This window comes from Anabas testudineus, chromosome 23, assembly GCF_900324465.2.
Source record: "Anabas testudineus chromosome 23, fAnaTes1.2, whole genome shotgun sequence".
In the NCBI taxonomy this organism is placed as follows: domain Eukaryota; kingdom Metazoa; phylum Chordata; class Actinopteri; order Anabantiformes; family Anabantidae; genus Anabas; species Anabas testudineus.
In genome coordinates, this window is record NC_046631.1 from 8,119,632 (window position 1) to 8,136,930 (window position 17,299).

The window sequence follows — 17,299 nt, forward strand, 5'->3', positions numbered from 1 at the left end:
AACTCCCATTTATCTAATGGCTATTTGGTCCTCAATAATAAATGTAACCAGCTAAACTACTAAATTGTAGAGTAGCAGTGTTTGTATCTGAGCTGCTACATTGGACCATTTTACCAACCAGTATTATAACAGCTGAATGTTCCTCAAATGAGTTTTGTCATGAATGACAGTCGTTACTTAAATCCAATTCAAAACCACTTTCAGACCCAAGATAAAATTATGATGGAAAATGTTCCGAAAGATTACGTAACAGAGCGATAAGACGAATAATCATTAAAGCACACCGACATTCATGTGTTCATTATCACCTCTAGATATATAGATCTACTCAGCAATGAAAGTTAATATATATAGTTCACATAAAACCTTTGTGTTCCTCTTAAATGTTCATATCTAAAGATACAGGATAGAGTGAAGGTGCAGTCACATCAAAATTCAATTCAGATTTTTTCCTAACTCTGTATGTTTATCTTCTAAAGCAGAGCCACCTCTATAGCTTTTCAGTTTATTCCATTTAAGAAAAAAACTGACCTGCAAATTGTAAGGTTCTCTAATGTCCACACAGATTGAGAAAGATGTTACAAGATAATGTATTTGTTTATATTCTTGCAGGAGGACTAATACAATAAAAGCAGTGAATATGGCAGCAGTGACGACAGTGGTATGGTTGAGAAAAGGCAGTTTAATTTACAACTTATGGACTGCTGTTGTGAGCCTACTAGGTATGCTTATGTTTAAAACAGTATCAGCACTGTTTCTGTCCCCTTTTGCTTATGACCACACCGTGTGACATCATTTTGTAAGTTGGATTTTGTTCTGACTGCACCCTGTATATCAGAAGTACCAAACCAGGCCAGGCTGTGTGTGTTTAAATGCTATTTGGTTTCAAATACAGGTGAGAGATTCAGAGGCCTGTGGTGCCCCTGTGTGGAATGGAGCAACATTGCGATGTTTGTTATATATATAGGTTAACATGAATGATGAAGTGATGTGCTGCAGTTTAATGGTATGAGTGGGTGTAATCTTGCATCCCACAAGATATGCAAAAACAATGCAATAACAATGACTGTATACAAGGTTCCCGAAGTAAATATAGTTGTGAAAGTGAGAAAAAGAACAATGTCATGAAGATGTATGGTTTTCTGTTTTTTCCTTTTTTAAGTAAACTCAGTGGTTTCCGTGCCAGAGAAACCTAACATACTTGAAATCAGGTACATTGCAGTGCAGTCTAGTAAAGATGTATTTATTTATTTTTCTCGTGCCACAATGTTGGATCTGCATCTGCAGTTACAAATGTGTTTTGAGACAGTAACCTGAAATCCGTGTTTCTGCTTGTAGTTTAACATCCAGCCAATAGAGACACAGAGTGAAAAGCTGATCATTTGGATGATTCAGCAGCAAAATCATCTTAACTTCACCTCTCTGACTCAGTACAGTATGGCTCTTATCACATTTGTTCATTTCCGGCTATAGTTTTTCAGTGGATCGAACCCTGTGGATGTTCCATCAGTGTTGCATGAAGTTCGCTTGTTGATATTTGAGCATTCCAGTCATTTTGTTTTCAGGTTAAGTATCATATCACATTAGGGCAGAGTAGCTAATTCTTTTTTGTGTACATAGAGTACCTAAAGTCAGTATTTCTAGATTAACATTTGAATATGGACAGCAGTGGATGGCCGTTTGGAAAAGTGATTTTGCATATCTTGTGTCTTATGAGCTCTTATTTATTTTGTTTATGTTTGCCATGAGACATGGGAGAAATAGCTTGTTTTTTTACTCTCCAGTTAGACAGGTGTCACTAATGCCTTGCTGTTGTGTTGCCACAGTCTTTTACTTTGTCTTCAGCTTCTTCTGTTTCTTCTGTAGACATGTGGGAATAGTTAGTATGAGAATGACCAAATTATCTATAAAACTGGTGGATTAAAACCTCAGGCTCAGGATGGACAAACACACAACACTGTATATATCATTTAAATTCCACATTTTATTGCCTACTTGTAATATTCAAGCACAAATTATACAATGAGTCCCACTTCCCTACTTCATACTATGTCTGGGCACGTTAAAGCATGTGGTGTGTTCACGCTAGGAAAGATAAAATTAGGTATACTGATGTATAGTGAAGCTATGTGTCTGTTTTAGAGTGTGCTGTTCAATGCACAGAGGAATTAGAACTATGCACAGCTGCAAAACATGAAAGGGGTACGTCCCAGCTGTTTAAGAAAAGGAATCCATAAAACTAGGGGATTCCCAGGATTAAAAGAAGAGCGAGTGAAACTAATGCAGCAGAGGCCTACACGTGCTGAAGTTTAGTGCTGCCTATGGCTTTAAAAATGCTGGCACTGGACATTTACCAAAATATACTCTTATTTCTTTAGCTTAATGTTAGCTCAATCTGACATAGTCTCATTGATATCACTGTGAAATCATCATGCCATGGGTCCTCGAGGTACAACTATGTATGTGTAAAATATATGGAGTACCCCTTTAAAACTAATTACAGATGGTGAAACTCTGAAAGACTGAAAGACCTCTCAGAGAAATGTTATAAAGTCACAGTTTGGATGACAACATTGTTATTTAGTTATGGAAGTGGAACACCACTGGAGAACATGTACAGTGTATTTTGTCCATCCTGCTTCTAGTGGTCTCTTTAATTAGCAAAAAGCAGAGGTGTAACTAATAACTTTAATCGTGGCTCATTTCCATTTTGATGTGCCAATAAACCAGCATTCACCAAACCTCAGCCGTTGAGCTGGAACCACTAAATGGACTAAATGGAATGTGGCCATTATTATTGATATTGATTCCACCTGTATTTTATTTTAGAAGTCACAGAGTCCATAGTGAGAAAGGTCTGTTGAATGTGTTTGTGTACCTGTGGTCTCTGCCTCACTGTAGATATTAATACCAGTTTCTGGTTTGCTAATCAGGCTGATGTGCTGCATGCTGCTGCCCTGGATCTCCACCTCCAGCCAGTCACACTAAAACCATTCCCCGCTGCCTCCGAAAGGTGCTGTTAAAAACTTCAGTAGTTCACTAAAATGAAAGCAGAGATGGAGAGTAAATGGTTTCTGGTAGATGGACGACAGTGGGTGTTGGGCAGTAGGAATGTTGGATGGAGAGTATTTTTGGGATTGTAGATGGTTTACAATATTTCATCATGTTTGGATAAGAGGATGGTCTAAGTTCCGACACAGTGAATTAAGTATCCAAGTAATGTTTTATGTGCATGGGGTTCTCTAGGGGCATGAAGTATTGGTCCTAGGTGAATGAGAATGTGTTTTGTCTCACCACTAGGCAATGATTGTATATTTTTAATACCATATATGGCAACATATATATGAATATATAATATTTAATCACCAGAATGTTAGAGCAAGGAAAAAGCAGGATACCTATTACAGAATGTATTTAATGAAATATTGGACATACAAATGTGTTATATAGGCCTACTGACTGACAGTCGGTATGAATTTAATGGACAGTCCCACTTTATTGTCTGTACTTTAGACCAGAAGTGACCAGCAGGGAATAATGTGCTCATGTATACTAAAGAAGAAGCGTCGTATGTGTTAGTTGATGCCATATACACAGGTGCTTTTAGGAGGTTTCACAACAGGCAGGGTGATTCCCAGACTATGTGGCTTTTCAATGCCTACAAATGTAGTTTAATATAATCTATCTATCACTAGGGTTTTAACTCCAGATGTATGAGGCTCTTTGTTCAACTTTTACTGACACTATGGTGAAGAAATGAGTGCTTTTCACTAGACAAACTTTTCAATTTAAAGAAACAGAGCGACCCCCAAATTAAATGTCTTTATTGTGCTTCTTTTATGTTTTTGTGAAATTGACTGAAAGACGTTAAACTACCAGCAACTTGTCTTTGCAGGTCAAAGCCTGGACATTTTCCTACTGTAGCAACGAGAGACGTGTCTCTCTTTAACTAGTCCTACATCAGCGAAATACACACATATACGCTGTTATGCTAATTCAGATATGTTATTTCAGCTCTCTATGCTTTGAGACATGAAAACATGTAGCTTCTTTTTTCTTCCAAGAGAGGATTTGGAAGACCTGAACTACATGTGTGTAAAGAAGTGTGTTAATCTGCATTGGATGCAGAGCAGGAAGTAAAAAAAGTAGTTCAGCGTCGGGCCAACTAATCTGATGTCAACAACAAACCACACAAAGAAAAAGTCTGTTTTGTTTTTGGTTTTTTGTTTAATTGTGGAGAAAAGCTTTGAGCTGCTCAGCATATACAAAGACATTGACGAAAAAGTATTTTACACGTAACATTTTAAAGGTATCAGTTGTGCGTTTGAACTGTATTGACAGATGTGTAACTTTTTCATTTCAGAGGCTGTGAGGCTGAAAGCAGGTATCACAGAGATCTCCTCATTAGGAACAGATGTATGTTCTATTTTCTTGTAATCTGAAGCGTTTGTTGATCATTGTTTAAATCTGACAAAACTATTTTAAGAGGACTATTTTGAATATAGATTTATTTTCTTTTATTCATGGGATAATCAGCACAGCCTGCTGCAGGATTCTAATTAGTGACATTGAATCCAATTCAAATATGAATTCCCTGTTCAGGAAAAACAACTCTTTGTTTTTCTGTTGCAAAGATTTTATTTTGATGTCACTGATGGTGATGAAAGCTTTGAGAATTTCAAGAGAGTAAGAAAGAACGATAATATATTGTTAAATATAAGTTTATATTGCAAGTGTCTTATATTTTAGCTATTATATATAAAAACCATATCTGAATTATAAGATATTAAATAACAGTTTGGAGCTCGATGTGGCAGAGGATTAAAATGACTCTTGTTTTTTGAGGTAAAATGCTCGGATGGCTCAGAAATGACTTCTTGGCTTTATCATCAGCTGAATGTTTGTATTAGGTTTAAACAAATCCACACAGATAAGTTTCCTTTGTGTAAAGATTTGCTTTTGTCTGTTTGCTAATGCAAAAGCAGAGTTTTTTAAAGTGGAAATCACAGTTAACATCAACACACCCTGCACAGAATCAATTTACAGTGTAATTAAAAGCAATTGTAGCTTTGTCAGAAAAACCTAATCCAGTGTGACAAAGTTTTAAAACATCAACCACTGTTGAAAACAACCCTTTGCATATTGTACTGCATTAACTAGGTAAAATATGTTTTTCTCTATGCATGCCAGTTCTCATAGGTGCATGTGAATCTGTCACCAATTGGAAATTTGATTTCAGATAGATCATGAGAAGCAGAAATAGACTCGTTTTTAGCCCCCCCTAGTCTTCTGAGGCTCGTGAGCTCTATTATGAATCAGATAGATGACATGTGCTTGCCCAGTAGATTTAGAATTAACTTATAGCGTAGCTAGATATAACTCACCCATTGTGAAGCAGCACCTACTGCAGCATCCCGATGTGACCGTAAAGATGACTGTTAGTGATGGAAGGAAAAGATTGTGTTTTACTCACTCCTTCTGTTATTGTTATTCATACACTTACTTGAACCATAAATGATAATGAAGACCCTAGTTTGCACATTTGAGTATACCACAAGTATCACATTTGTGATGAAGGGGAATGCTGCACCCTTGACCTGTTGAGGGAAGGAGAGTTTTCTGTGCCAGCGAGTGTTTCTAGCAGAGCAGGGACTTTCTTGAGGATACTACTTGAGCTAACAGCTCTAGAGGTGTGGCAGTAGCTTTACGACGCAGCCTTCCTGTCAGTGCTTCTGGTGTTGACACAGCTCATTCTCAGTGGAACCATGAATGTCTCTGCCTCCTCCATCTGCTTCTCCTCTTGAAATTTAAAGATAATAGCTACTTTACATTGCAACAAGAATGGTATCCAAGAACTCCACATGTAGTATTTGAAAGTAAGATTTAGGCAACTGGTTAGTGTTTGGATATTTTCCTGTTTAGCAGTCCTCAACTGAAGAAATGTTTTAACCCTCTGTTTCCCACTACAACAGACACGAAGGATCTGTTTTTAACTCTTTGCTGACACGTTAGGTCTTGATTCCACGTGGTTCCATCTGGCAAAAAAAAAAAAAAAACAGCCACACTTGACCACAGAGAGTTACAAACTAATATTCCTTGTATGCCTGGGTGAGCAAACGCAGCTTTACTGAATGACTTGGTGCATCTGAGGACATCGGGAGTGTCATGTACAATCAGTGTTTTCTTCCCTGAGTTATTTGGAAACACCTTTTTAACTGCATGCAGGTGTTAACTTAAACTTTCTATCCGGGCAGAGTGTTTCCAGCCATGTGTGAGCCTGACGGTTGAATGGCAGAGGATCCACAGCTCCATATAAAGTAGTGTTATCCAAGGCCTTTCTGTTGTTTATTTACGGGGTGAATGCCAGGGCTGTGCCGCTCTGTTCTCCACTAGTCAGTAGTGTCTTATGATCTTGTTCCTAGTCTTAGTTCACAACTCATGCAAAGTGTTAAAGGGCCTTTGACAGGATTGAGCTGTTTGTTTGTTTGTGTTCTTTTTTGTCGGAGAGAAGTTTGTTATTGATCCTCGAGCTTATTTTTTTCAGAGAGAGGTGTTCACAGAGAGACCAATTTGTTGTAATATTAGTAGTGACACTACTGTTACATGTAGTATTTAATAACAGCACTATTTACGGTCAAAAGGTGAACTAGTGTATTATTGTGCTCGCGGTAGCTTTGGAGGCTGGTGGCCATTTTGTAACTGAGTTCTTTAACATAAGCCACTCACCCTCAACTGTGCGAGGGTTTTCATTGGTTCTGAGGTTGCTAAGTGACACTGGCCCAACATCATTTGGTTTCCTCAGTTACCATTTGTCTCCTTGGTGATGACTGCATGGTCTCACAGTTGACACACCCTTTTCTTCTTCTTCTTCTTCTTCTTCTCTTTCTTTTTCTAAATGAGAGTTCCTGATCGTTTTGTTTTTTATTTTGTTTTTGTTGATTCATTTCATTTTAGATTTTAGAGAGGGAAAGAATACAAATGAAATAAATCAGAATATTAATTCAATCACTTTTTCTACTCCTATTTTCAATAAAAAGTGAAATGAAAAACCAAACAAAAAGTTGATTTGTAAATAAGTAATGTACAGTTTGTATCTGTAACTTGTCAGTCTGTCATTGGTGACAGAGTCTGTCTTGCTTATAACGCACGCTACCAGTAAATAAAAAAGGAAAAAGTATATTTAGACTGTATGGTCCCTTGAAAGCAAGTTTTAAATTAATATCTGATGTATATTCCTGTAACATTGCATTTTTATCTGAGGAATGATGTTATTAAAAAATTGCAAATAAATTGCATTTCCTACAGCTCCGTTTTTCACTTGCATGTCTGAGAGCTGGGTAGCAGTGGCTCATAACATATTTTTTTTTCCTTACACCAGGAACCAATCCTGATATGAAGTGACTATACGCTGCGATTATATTTTTTATAACATAGAATTATTCAGATTCAGTAGAATCGGGTCAGGTTTGCCTCATGTTCACAATACAGACAAGAAGCAAAGAGAAAATGTGCCCTAAAACAGACTTCACAAAAGTTATATCATACAGCTTAGTCTGCAAACTCTTCCCTGTTTTATTTCTTTTCAGATTTAGCAATTTGAGCCGTACAGAAATGCACACCAAGAGCACTTAGGTTTAATAGTCATCCGCTGCAGCTACTGAGTGCACTCCATTTAACAGTAACCAAAATGTGTGGTGTGTTATAAACCTGTGCAGGCTCGCAGAGGGAAACAGCTGTTAATTACAATTTATCATGAAAGAATGTCCCACATACCTAATTTGCATGAATTACTAATTCAGCAGTGCTTGAGGCTATCACTTTGTTCTCAATACAGACTTTGTATTTCTTAGAGGTTCTTGGTGGGCTGAACCTGGAGAAATGTGAAAACACTAAATTAAATATAATAAAGAAAAACAAACATTTTTAACCCTTCACTTTTTGAGTGTTGCTAGATTTTAAAAAAAGACATTCAGACAAGGCATTCTGCTTTTAAAACTACAAATTACGTGTCAGGTTTATGTATTGCTAAATGTCTTTTTAGATTCCCCTTCTGAGAGAACTGTCTGTCACAGTTTGGACACTTAAATGGTTTCACCCCGTTGTGGCTGAGCGTGTGTCTCTTCAGGCAGTTCAGTGTGAGGAAACGCTTTGGGCACTCTGTGCACAAATACGGACGCTCCCCTGTGTGAGAGCGCATGTGGATGGTTAGGTGGCCCTTGCTGGAGAAACCCTTCCCGCAGTGGGTGCAGGTGTACGGCATCTCGCCCGTGTGAGTCCGTGTGTGCAGCAGAAGCTCCCCTGAAGACAGAAATGCCTTCCCGCATGTGGTGCACAGGTAATTCTTCTCGCCTTTGTGCATTTGTATGTGTCTTGTAAAGCCAGCCTTACTGAAATGTTTGCCACAGATGGTGCACAGGTTGCTGGGGCCTTGGTGCAGGCGCTCATGCTGCTTGAGTGAATAATTACACAGGAACCCCTTCTTGCACTGGCCGCACATGAATATCCGTCCTCTCTTGTGGAGTCTCTGGTGCTGATAATACCCCGACTGGCTCGTGAATCCCTTTTCGCATTGGATGCAGCTGTACCGGAAGCTGTGGAGCTTCATGTGGGTCTTCAGTTGATTTGGATGCTCAAAAACTTTGTCACACATCAGGCATTTGGTTTCATCCCTTGTGAAGATTTTTTTCATAGGTCGTGCGCTCAGAAACCTTTTGTCTTCCCCTGTGGGGTCTTTCCGTCTGCATTGTTTCTTGTTCTCCAAGTTATCTTTCTTCAGCTTGTGTTCCCGCTTTTTTTCAGCACCAGTCATCTGTTTGCGTTGTCTCTTGTTGTCTGAGTTGCCATCTTCTTTCTTCTTTTCAGTGTTCACAACCTTACTTTTCTGCTCAGTCTTCCTTTTCACTGATTTTTTTTTCTGTACGGCAGCTGTTATGTTGTGCTCACACTGGATGTGCTCTTGGACCTTCCTCTTCATGCGGTGAGCAAATGAACACTGAGGGCAGATAAATAAACATGACAGGGGACCTGTAGAACAGTGTAAAACACAGCTTGTTAGTATATAAACATTTACCAGTTCTGTTTTGCTGCTGCAACTAGTTCTGTCTAACCTGATTTCTTTTTTGGCAACCAATCATCTGTGGTGACGTCTGAGCTTTCACTTGAATCTTCCTCCTCTAAATCCTCCAGTGCCATAGTCTCTTCCTCACTATCGTAACCATCATTCTCACGGTACGGCTCAGTAAGCTTCTCTACTCCAGTTTGAGATGGAAGGGCTAGTGTGGACAAAAGAACATCTTCCTCACTGCTGGATGGAGCTGTGATAGAGAAAGGGATTTAACATTGTTAACCTTAATATAGTAACTTATTTTAATCTGAAAACGTTCTGCCGCGTTTGTGGAAAACTCACGCGAGCTGAGAGTCCCCAGCTGTCTGTGGTGAAGCAACAGAGTCTTCAGGGCAAAGGGTTCGGACAGATGCTGTCCAACTTCTTCTGACACAGATGCTGTTTCAGTGAGCCATGCTGCTGTCTGACACACAGAAAGAAGAGCACGGATATGCCAGTTGGCAAGTGAAACAACTCATTTATTTAAACTCAATACAAAATGCTGTTATAATCAAAAAGTGCCTGTTTATGCGTTTCCTGAAAGCTGAATGGTTAATTGTATGTTCAAGTCCAGCTGGGGACCCTTGCAACATGTAAATCCCCTTGTGTTCTCTCATGTTTCCTGTTTACCTCTTCAATAAAAAAAGTATTTTTTATATATACAGTATATTAGCAATAGAGAGCAAGGGACATAGTGTGTTCTCAATAAACTGCTGAGGATTCTGGATTAATAATGGTATAAGAGGTATTAATATATTTCTTTACATGTGTCAGTACTTAATGATGCCTTTCAGTTTATAAAGATCTGCTTGCTGTTAAGGTACCTGTTGCAGGTCTGGTATGGGCAGCAGCTTTTCCAGTCTGGACAGGAACTCAGACACCAACTGCTCCAGTCTTTGGTCATAGGCAGAGCCATAATGTTTAGGAAAAACCTCCTACAGAAACAGATAAAGGTTTGCATTTCAAATAATCAACACATTGCTGTAAGTGGTTTGTTCTTTGACATTTGATCTCAGTGATAATAAAGATACATGTATGTAGCTTTCTTTCTCCTGGATCTTGAAGATATGTACAGTGTAATGTAATGTCTCACAGCTTGACTCACTTGGAAGAAGACCTCCTTTTCAAAAGGGACATTCAGGAGGTTCTGAATCAGGTTGGCAAAGTTTGTGTAAGAGGTCTTCAGAATACCACCACTGGCCTGTCAAAAAGTGGACAACAATCGCTGAGAAAGATCCCGATGACTTTCCGTTGTTTTGACCATGTTTGTTTATGAAGCAGTTTAGAATTTGCTTTAAAAACCCACCATCTGGTCGGTGCAGCTGATTTCAACACTACAGGCATGGATTTTATCCAGGTGGCTTTGAATTGTCTGCAGATTGGCGACTCCATCACCGCGACACAACTCCAAAACCAGCTGAAACAACACAAAGACAAGAGACAGATAACTCAAAAGAGCTTAACGGAGCACGGACAAGACTGACAGAGGAAGAAGAGAAAGGGCAACAGTATGTTGAAATGCAATTAACAACAAGACACACTAACACAGGTGAAGGGTAAACAATCTACTCTGAATGGCACCTCAAGTATCCAGCTCTAATAATATTGAATGTTAGTGTATCTACTCAGATAGTAAAACGTCAATCTTAGATAATATAGGAGCTGTCATGCACATGATATTTAAAGAAAGTAAGATTTTTTTCTATCTTGACATCGTAGACAGTCAGATTTAATAACTTTAACAGTGAAGATCAGAGTTAAGAGTAAATCCTCACCCTTGCTCTCAGGCCCAGGATGAGCTGAGCTCTCTGGTTGCTACTGAGGATCTCTGGGATGATCTCTGTCGTCAAACTGATGAAGTCCACCAGCTTGTCATACTGCATCACGACGTGCTGCTGGATTATTTGCCACATGAAGGCAGACATGAGTCTCACGGGAGGCACCAGGAGATTCAACGAGGACAGAGGAAGAGGAGGACCTGCAAACGACATTAGAAACAAGTCTTTAAATGAAGGAATATTGAATATTTAAGCCACAAGGTGTCAAACAACCACACATGCGACTGCATAAGTGCAATTTCCAAGGCAGATCCTTCGCTAGCTAAGTCAGCGTAATAACTGTTTTTATAAGTGTATTATTTGCGTAAAAACTGACTACTTATGCTAGCAGAAAGTGAGAAAATCAATTCCAAAAACCTTTGTTTTTCCACGCCATGTTCAACCATTTAAAACGTCTTAATAATAAAATTTCACTCCAACGTTAGCGTTTAAAAAATACAAATGACTTCCGGGTTAAGCGGATGTTGTGAAGTCTGCCGTTTCCGCTTCCTTTCACAATAAACGCCTGAACATTAACTCGATCCTGCATTTGAGACATTTGTGAAAATATTTAATTACAAAGAATAAAAAAAAAAAATGATCATGATACGAACTCGTTTCTTTTACACCTGAACCTGTCATAAACAAAACAATAACATGGTTTCGGTAGTTAAATACACAAAAATGGCATGAAGGCAATCTAATATAAAATGAAGTTAAACTATAGAATGTATTTATTTACAAAAATAAAGGTGAACTAGATTAATTACAGTATAATAGCTCACTACTTCCAGACACCGATGTTTAATATTAATATTAATAATAATGACCAGGTATGTTGTCTTACTGTCGCTCATGTCGTGGCTTCTCCTAATGATATGAAAATAAGAATATGTATGCATACGATTTTACAAAGGTTGTCAGCAAAATTATTTATGTATAAAAAGAAAATTGGAAATAACATTATAAGTTTATTATTGTTGTTGTAAAATTCAATATTAAAGGAAAGTAATACATGCAAGTCGGCTGGAACGACTTTAATAAACAATGTTTATTGTAACAAAACACTTTAAGTTTAGAAAAATACACCAATGAGCAAGATAATATAAAAAATGAAGTAGAAAGCTGTTCCTGAACAAACACATCGGTCCAGTCGGGGCCAGGTTTACCTGTTCGTAAAGACGCGCGACACCAGAGTAACACACCCAGTTTGTGACGCGCGGTTCCAGAAGGAGCTGAAGGAGCAACACGACTGAAATACTACAGAAAAAAACCCTTCATTACCCTTCATCGATATGCAGACAAGTCTTTGGTTGTGCTTTCGGAAAGACAGCTTTTGTTACAGCCAGGAGCGCTTCTGTGCGCAAACTTCTTGAAGGCGCTTGGATAGATATTCATCGACATGGGAGGAGGACGGAGTGAAACACCTGGATCTAACCAGGACTTCTCATTTGTTAGTCCAGTGGTCAAGTATCTGCTGTTCGTGTTTAATTTTCTATTTTGGGTGAGTGTTTTAAAAACAATGAGTGACACACAGACCTTTCCTATTTGCTGTGTGCTGGATGATCGTTTGTTTTTCATGTTAAACCAGATTTCCTCTGTTCATGTACACAGTAACAAGTTAGGAGTGTAAATATATGATCTTGTTGTTATTATACATGACATGATATTCAAACCATGTCAGTGATACTTGTTGTTCCTGTGAGAGCTGCATGCTGTGTGTTGGCAGTCTGAACATCCACTGCTTTGTTTGATTTAGTTGTTCTTTAACTTTGGTGTTTCACAGAAAGTGAAAGGTGTCCGGGAAAAAAAGGGCAAAGGACAAAACACACACACACATAAGCAGCATATATTTGCTGCTGGCTTACTGAAAAGTTGCAAATCAGGAATGTTGGCATCAGATTTTGGTCCCACGGGACCTTTTTCATTTTCAATTTGTCTCAAACATTGTTGTTATCTCACTAACAATACATAACACGCCCACACTTAGTCAACAAAAGTGCTGTGGTTTACTGTAGACACACTGCTCCATGAATCAGATTCCCCTGTTGTTGTTTTTTTCTTTATGACATACTCAGTTGCCATGAGTAGTGAAGTTGGTTGATTTCTGTGCTGATGGGGTCGTGTAGAGAAGAGTGTCCCCAGCAGCAAACTCACCAGTGGCTTGTAAACAAAGCAAAGTTCACAGCAGTGGGATTCAGTGTCAGGTGCCAGGGGAATGTAACATAAGGAGATTTCTTACAGCATTTTAGAGCTGATCTGTTGTTGCTTATTGAACCTGCTGAGGTTTAGTGCAGTGTAAGAAGACTGTGTGTGGCCGAGCACGATACACTTTTATTAAAAAGACAGCTAAAATTCACATCATGCAAATCATAACAGTTGCAGATTTTCCCTGTCCACTTCTCATCAGTGTGTTTGAAACAATTTAGTACGAGGGTGTCAGCCGACTTCTGTACTGTGTACATGACTTGCTGCCATGTACAGACAGGATAAGGTTGTGTAAAAACGGGAAACCTTTCAATGTGGAATGTGTTGTTCTCATTTATACTGCCTCTGGCTATAATGATCTCTGCATAGAACACGCCACGAGTGGCTGCAAGGTTGTGTTTTCTGTTAGTCCACAATTGTTTAAAGTCATGATAAAACTCAGTGGAAAGTCACTTTTTTTGTTGCATGTTTGATAATTCACTGTCTGGTAAGTCGGTGTTATGATCATTAACCAAATGGGTAAATCAGTTGCAGAACCGCAGCCACAGTGCAGCACTTTAGTTCCAGGTGTGTAACATTACATGAGATTTGCAGACCTTTTTTAACAGCACCCCTGTTTGTTTTAAGTTTTATTCGCTGTGAAACTGAACCTTTACAAAAACAGGCAAAAGAAAATCCAGCTTTATCCTCCTACCCCAAGAAGTTCCAGTGTCTATAGTAACTGGATCCATTTCATTCTGGGTTGGAGGAGTACTGTTGCCGGCTCTCTATTATGCTAATGAGACTGGGAGAGGAGCACCGAGTTAAAAGGGTCTTCGTTTTTTAGGGAAGTTGTCAGTTTGCTGCCAGGTGGGTCGATTTAGTCAAATGAGGAGTGGATAGATAAATGACCTGATCTGCACTCCTGACATTTAATGATGAATGTTGTGGTCCTTGAATTTAGCACTGGCCTCACTCAGAGTGTGTTCTTTTAAAAACCGTATGTCATTCTCTCAGTGCGTTTGGTCTGTGACTCATTTAAACCTCCTGCACATCTTTCTTATTATCATGATTCGATTTTGTGGTGAATTGAACCACTCCTTCAACAAGTATGAACATAGAAAAGATTTTTTACCCACTGTGTTGAAAATATTCTCTTCTCCATAGATAATCTCCCTAGTGATGGTGTCTATCGGTGTGTACGCTCGCATGGTGAAACATGCAGGTAAATGATCTTCCGTTCACCTTTTGCCTTTATTCATGTTTAGTGTGGGAGTATTACATGTCAGAACAGCTCATGTGCTTTCAGAAAGCTTCATCAAGCAAGACAGAGGGAAAAGTGGGAAAACAACATTCTTGTTGGTGTAACATTATAAACAATGTTTGTTTAACATTATAAACAGACAGATGCTTAAAACTTTGATAGATAAATGTTCCTGCTACTGTCTGAAATGTTGAATTCTCTCATCCACCAAAAAGACAGACGTGCTCTGTTGGGAACAGTCTTTAAACTTTCCCTTCTTTGCCTCAGAGACTGCGTTGGCCTGTCTGGCAGTGGATCCAGCTATAATGCTGATGGTTGTGGGGATCCTCATGTTCATCATCACCTTCTGTGGCTGTGTGGGCTCCCTGCGAGAAAACATCTGCCTCCTGCAGACAGTAAGTCTTTGTGTGGTTGCGCTTGTGTTTTTAGCTTTTCTGCATATTTAGGAGAGGTAAAAAGAAACAGCTACGTTTACACACAGACACAGATTTGATAGAATCTCTCCCATAAAGAATTCAACCTTCTTCCCTCCACAGTTCTGTATCTCTCTGACGGTGATCTTCCTGCTTCAGCTTATTGCTGGCATCCTAGGCTTCGTCTTCTCAGATACGGTAATGAAGCAATCAACTAATAATGAAAGAATGCAGTATTTTTTCATGCTCCTAACTCTTGTAAACTTGAACAACATACAGATAGAGTTTTCTGTTAGACTTGTGAATTGTAACTAAGTCCCACACCCCATCTAAATATTCATTCTTCATATCATTCATATCTTTCTGAAGAAGATGTGTTGGTGTTGCATAACAATCATGATAGAATTGATTTGATTTAAAACCGTGCTATCATCAGTAAAGAATGATCTCATCTGAATAAGTGTTTATTATAGATTCCAGCCGTGCTACATTTCATGTTGAACAAGATTCATCCATTGCTTGCTATTATCTTTAGTTTTGTAATGAACATGCAGCTAAACTACTGTTTCCATAGGCACGGGGCAAAGTGACTGAGGTGATAAACAATGCAATCCTCCACTATAGAGATGACATTGATCTGCAAAACCTTATTGACTATGGGCAGAAGGAGGTGAGATTCAACCCAACTGCAGACTTCGTGTCGTACACACTGCAGACTTCCTGTCGTACACACTGCAGACTTCATGTCGTACACACTGCAGACTTCCTGTCGTACACACTGCAGACTTCCTGTCGTACACACTGCAGACTTCCTGTCGTACACACTGCAGACTTGTTTGTTTTTTGTTCCAGGGTGATGAGTAAAAGTTTGTTGCTATTTACACAGATACCTGAGATGTCATGTTGTGTCTTCCAATTCAAATGTCTGCATGTGTCATGTGTCCTCAGTTTGGCTGCTGTGGTGGTGTGACATACACCGACTGGTCCCAGAACGTGTACTTCAACTGCAGCATGAACAACCCCAGCAGAGAGCGCTGCTCTGTCCCCTTCTCCTGCTGTATCATATTCGAAGACAAGGTCGTCTGCTTTTACAGACTCTGCTAAAAGGTTTTGTCTTTCTTGTCTTTTTATGTTTTTTACATATATCTGTTTTTGTCTTTACGTACAGATGGTTATCAACACTATGTGTGGCCAAGGCATGCAGGATTTAGACTATGCTGAAGCTGGAAACCACATCTACACCAACGGCTGCATAGACAAACTGGTTAACTGGATCCACAGCAACCTGTTCTTCATTGGAGGTCTTGCACTGGGACTGGCTATACCACAGGTAGGATGTTGTGTGCAGTGTTCTGTAAATGCCAGCACACATGCACACACATTGTCCTGAAGATTACAGTCTGATGTAGCCATCTGATGAGACCTGTGTCTTGTGCTTTCTCTTCCACAGCTGGTTGGCATCCTCCTGTCTCAGATACTGATCAATCAGATCAAAGACCAGGTCGATCTCCAGAATTATAACCTCAATCACCGCTCGGACCCTTGGAGCTGACCCAAAGCATCTGGTGAACTTGAATCAGAGGAATGGTGACACCAGTTCTCTGAACGAACACTTGTGTTAATTCAGTTTAAGACTCATTCTTCTTGTATTTGCAAGTAAAGGAACCAGATGGAGAAATAGGACTCTGTCACCACCTACTGGACATAGGTCGTGCTTGCATTTACCAAAACATTTCACTGTAGTTTGAATAGTTTGAATAGCAGAGGCAGGGTGTTTGGTGCTCAGGGTCACACTGACAGGATCGTATTGACATTCATTAGGAACTACAGTCAGTAAAATGTACAGATCTTTTATATCAGTACTTTTTTTAAAGTGTCTTTGTGTCTAAATGAAAAGGGAATGGCATTTTCTAAAATGAATAATTGTGCTTTTTGATATTGAGGAAAACGATGTCGTCTTTTTGTGTCTGTCTGCTGATTCTGATATTTGATTTTCGCTGATTTCATTCATGCTTTAGAAATGTAGTATATATGTTACAATGACCATTTATTAAGCTTTATATATGTTAAATAGAAACACTGGCATTCCTCTTACATTTCTGAACATAAAGCAGAAGCCTGTGTGCTAAAACAAATATTATACCAGTGTTACAGGAAAATAAACAATTTTACACAATGATGAAAACATTTTTCACTTGACAGAAGCTGTTTACACTAACTGCTCGTACGCTCTACAATATGGCCACGATGGGCTGCTGGGGCTGTGCTGCCAAGTGAGGCTCAGGCTCTGTACGCAGTTCATGTTCTGTACATTTGTTCGGCCTGTTCTCGCCTCTTATGCTCTTGATTTTCTTGTCAAACTATTTACATTTTCAAACCCCTACATTTTCAAGTGCAGGAGAAGCGGGGACTCCCAGCTTTTCCACAAAAGAAAACAATTGTGTCAGCGCCTAAATTACTTGTTGATATAGTAACTAAAACAGGCCAAGTTTGTATTCTGGGACCTACCAGTGAG

The 17,299-nt window shown here is 39.1% G+C and overlaps 2 protein-coding genes across 2 annotated transcripts; one reads left to right on the forward strand and one right to left on the reverse strand.

The window, feature by feature from the left end:
* Positions 1 to 7,367: 7,367 nt before the first annotated feature.
* LOC113163839 (zinc finger protein 883-like) lies at positions 7,368 to 11,387 on the reverse strand. The gene is made up of 8 exons (XM_026362849.1): positions 11,299 to 11,387; positions 10,879 to 11,081; positions 10,410 to 10,520; positions 10,209 to 10,304; positions 9,928 to 10,038; positions 9,407 to 9,527; positions 9,108 to 9,314; positions 7,368 to 9,024 (listed from the first exon to the last, which is right to left on the reverse strand). The coding sequence occupies exons 1-8, from the start codon at positions 11,315 to 11,317 to the stop codon at positions 8,003 to 8,005; spliced, it is 1,890 nt and encodes a 629-aa protein (XP_026218634.1). The 5' UTR covers positions 11,318 to 11,387; the 3' UTR covers positions 7,368 to 8,002.
* A 720-nt stretch (positions 11,388 to 12,107) lies between these two features.
* On the forward strand, positions 12,108 to 16,963 carry tspan33a (tetraspanin 33a). Its single transcript, XM_026364176.1, has 8 exons — positions 12,108 to 12,424; positions 14,275 to 14,332; positions 14,639 to 14,766; positions 14,908 to 14,982; positions 15,359 to 15,454; positions 15,733 to 15,861; positions 15,953 to 16,114; positions 16,235 to 16,963. The coding sequence occupies exons 1-8, from the start codon at positions 12,323 to 12,325 to the stop codon at positions 16,334 to 16,336; spliced, it is 852 nt and encodes a 283-aa protein (XP_026219961.1). The 5' UTR covers positions 12,108 to 12,322; the 3' UTR covers positions 16,337 to 16,963.
* The last annotated feature ends 336 nt before the right edge of the window (positions 16,964 to 17,299 follow it).

What these genes read in the sequence shown, in the direction of transcription:
- LOC113163839 (XM_026362849.1), bottom strand. An exon ending in AAAAGGAGGTCTTCTTCCAA is followed by an intron (nt 10,039 to 10,208) that starts GTGAGTCAAGCT and finishes CTGTTTCTGTAG; the next exon opens with GAGGTTTTTCCTAAACATTA. An exon ending in CCATACCAGACCTGCAACAG is followed by an intron (nt 9,528 to 9,927) that starts GTACCTTAACAG and finishes TCTGTGTGTCAG; the next exon opens with ACAGCAGCATGGCTCACTGA.
- tspan33a (XM_026364176.1), top strand. Translation starts at nt 12,323, where the DNA reads ATGGGAGGAGGACGGAGTGAAACACCTGGATCTAACCAGGACTTCTCA. An exon ending in TGTTTAATTTTCTATTTTGG is followed by an intron (nt 12,425 to 14,274) that starts GTGAGTGTTTTA and finishes TCTTCTCCATAG; the next exon opens with ATAATCTCCCTAGTGATGGT. An exon ending in GTATCATATTCGAAGACAAG is followed by an intron (nt 15,862 to 15,952) that starts GTCGTCTGCTTT and finishes CTTTACGTACAG; the next exon opens with ATGGTTATCAACACTATGTG.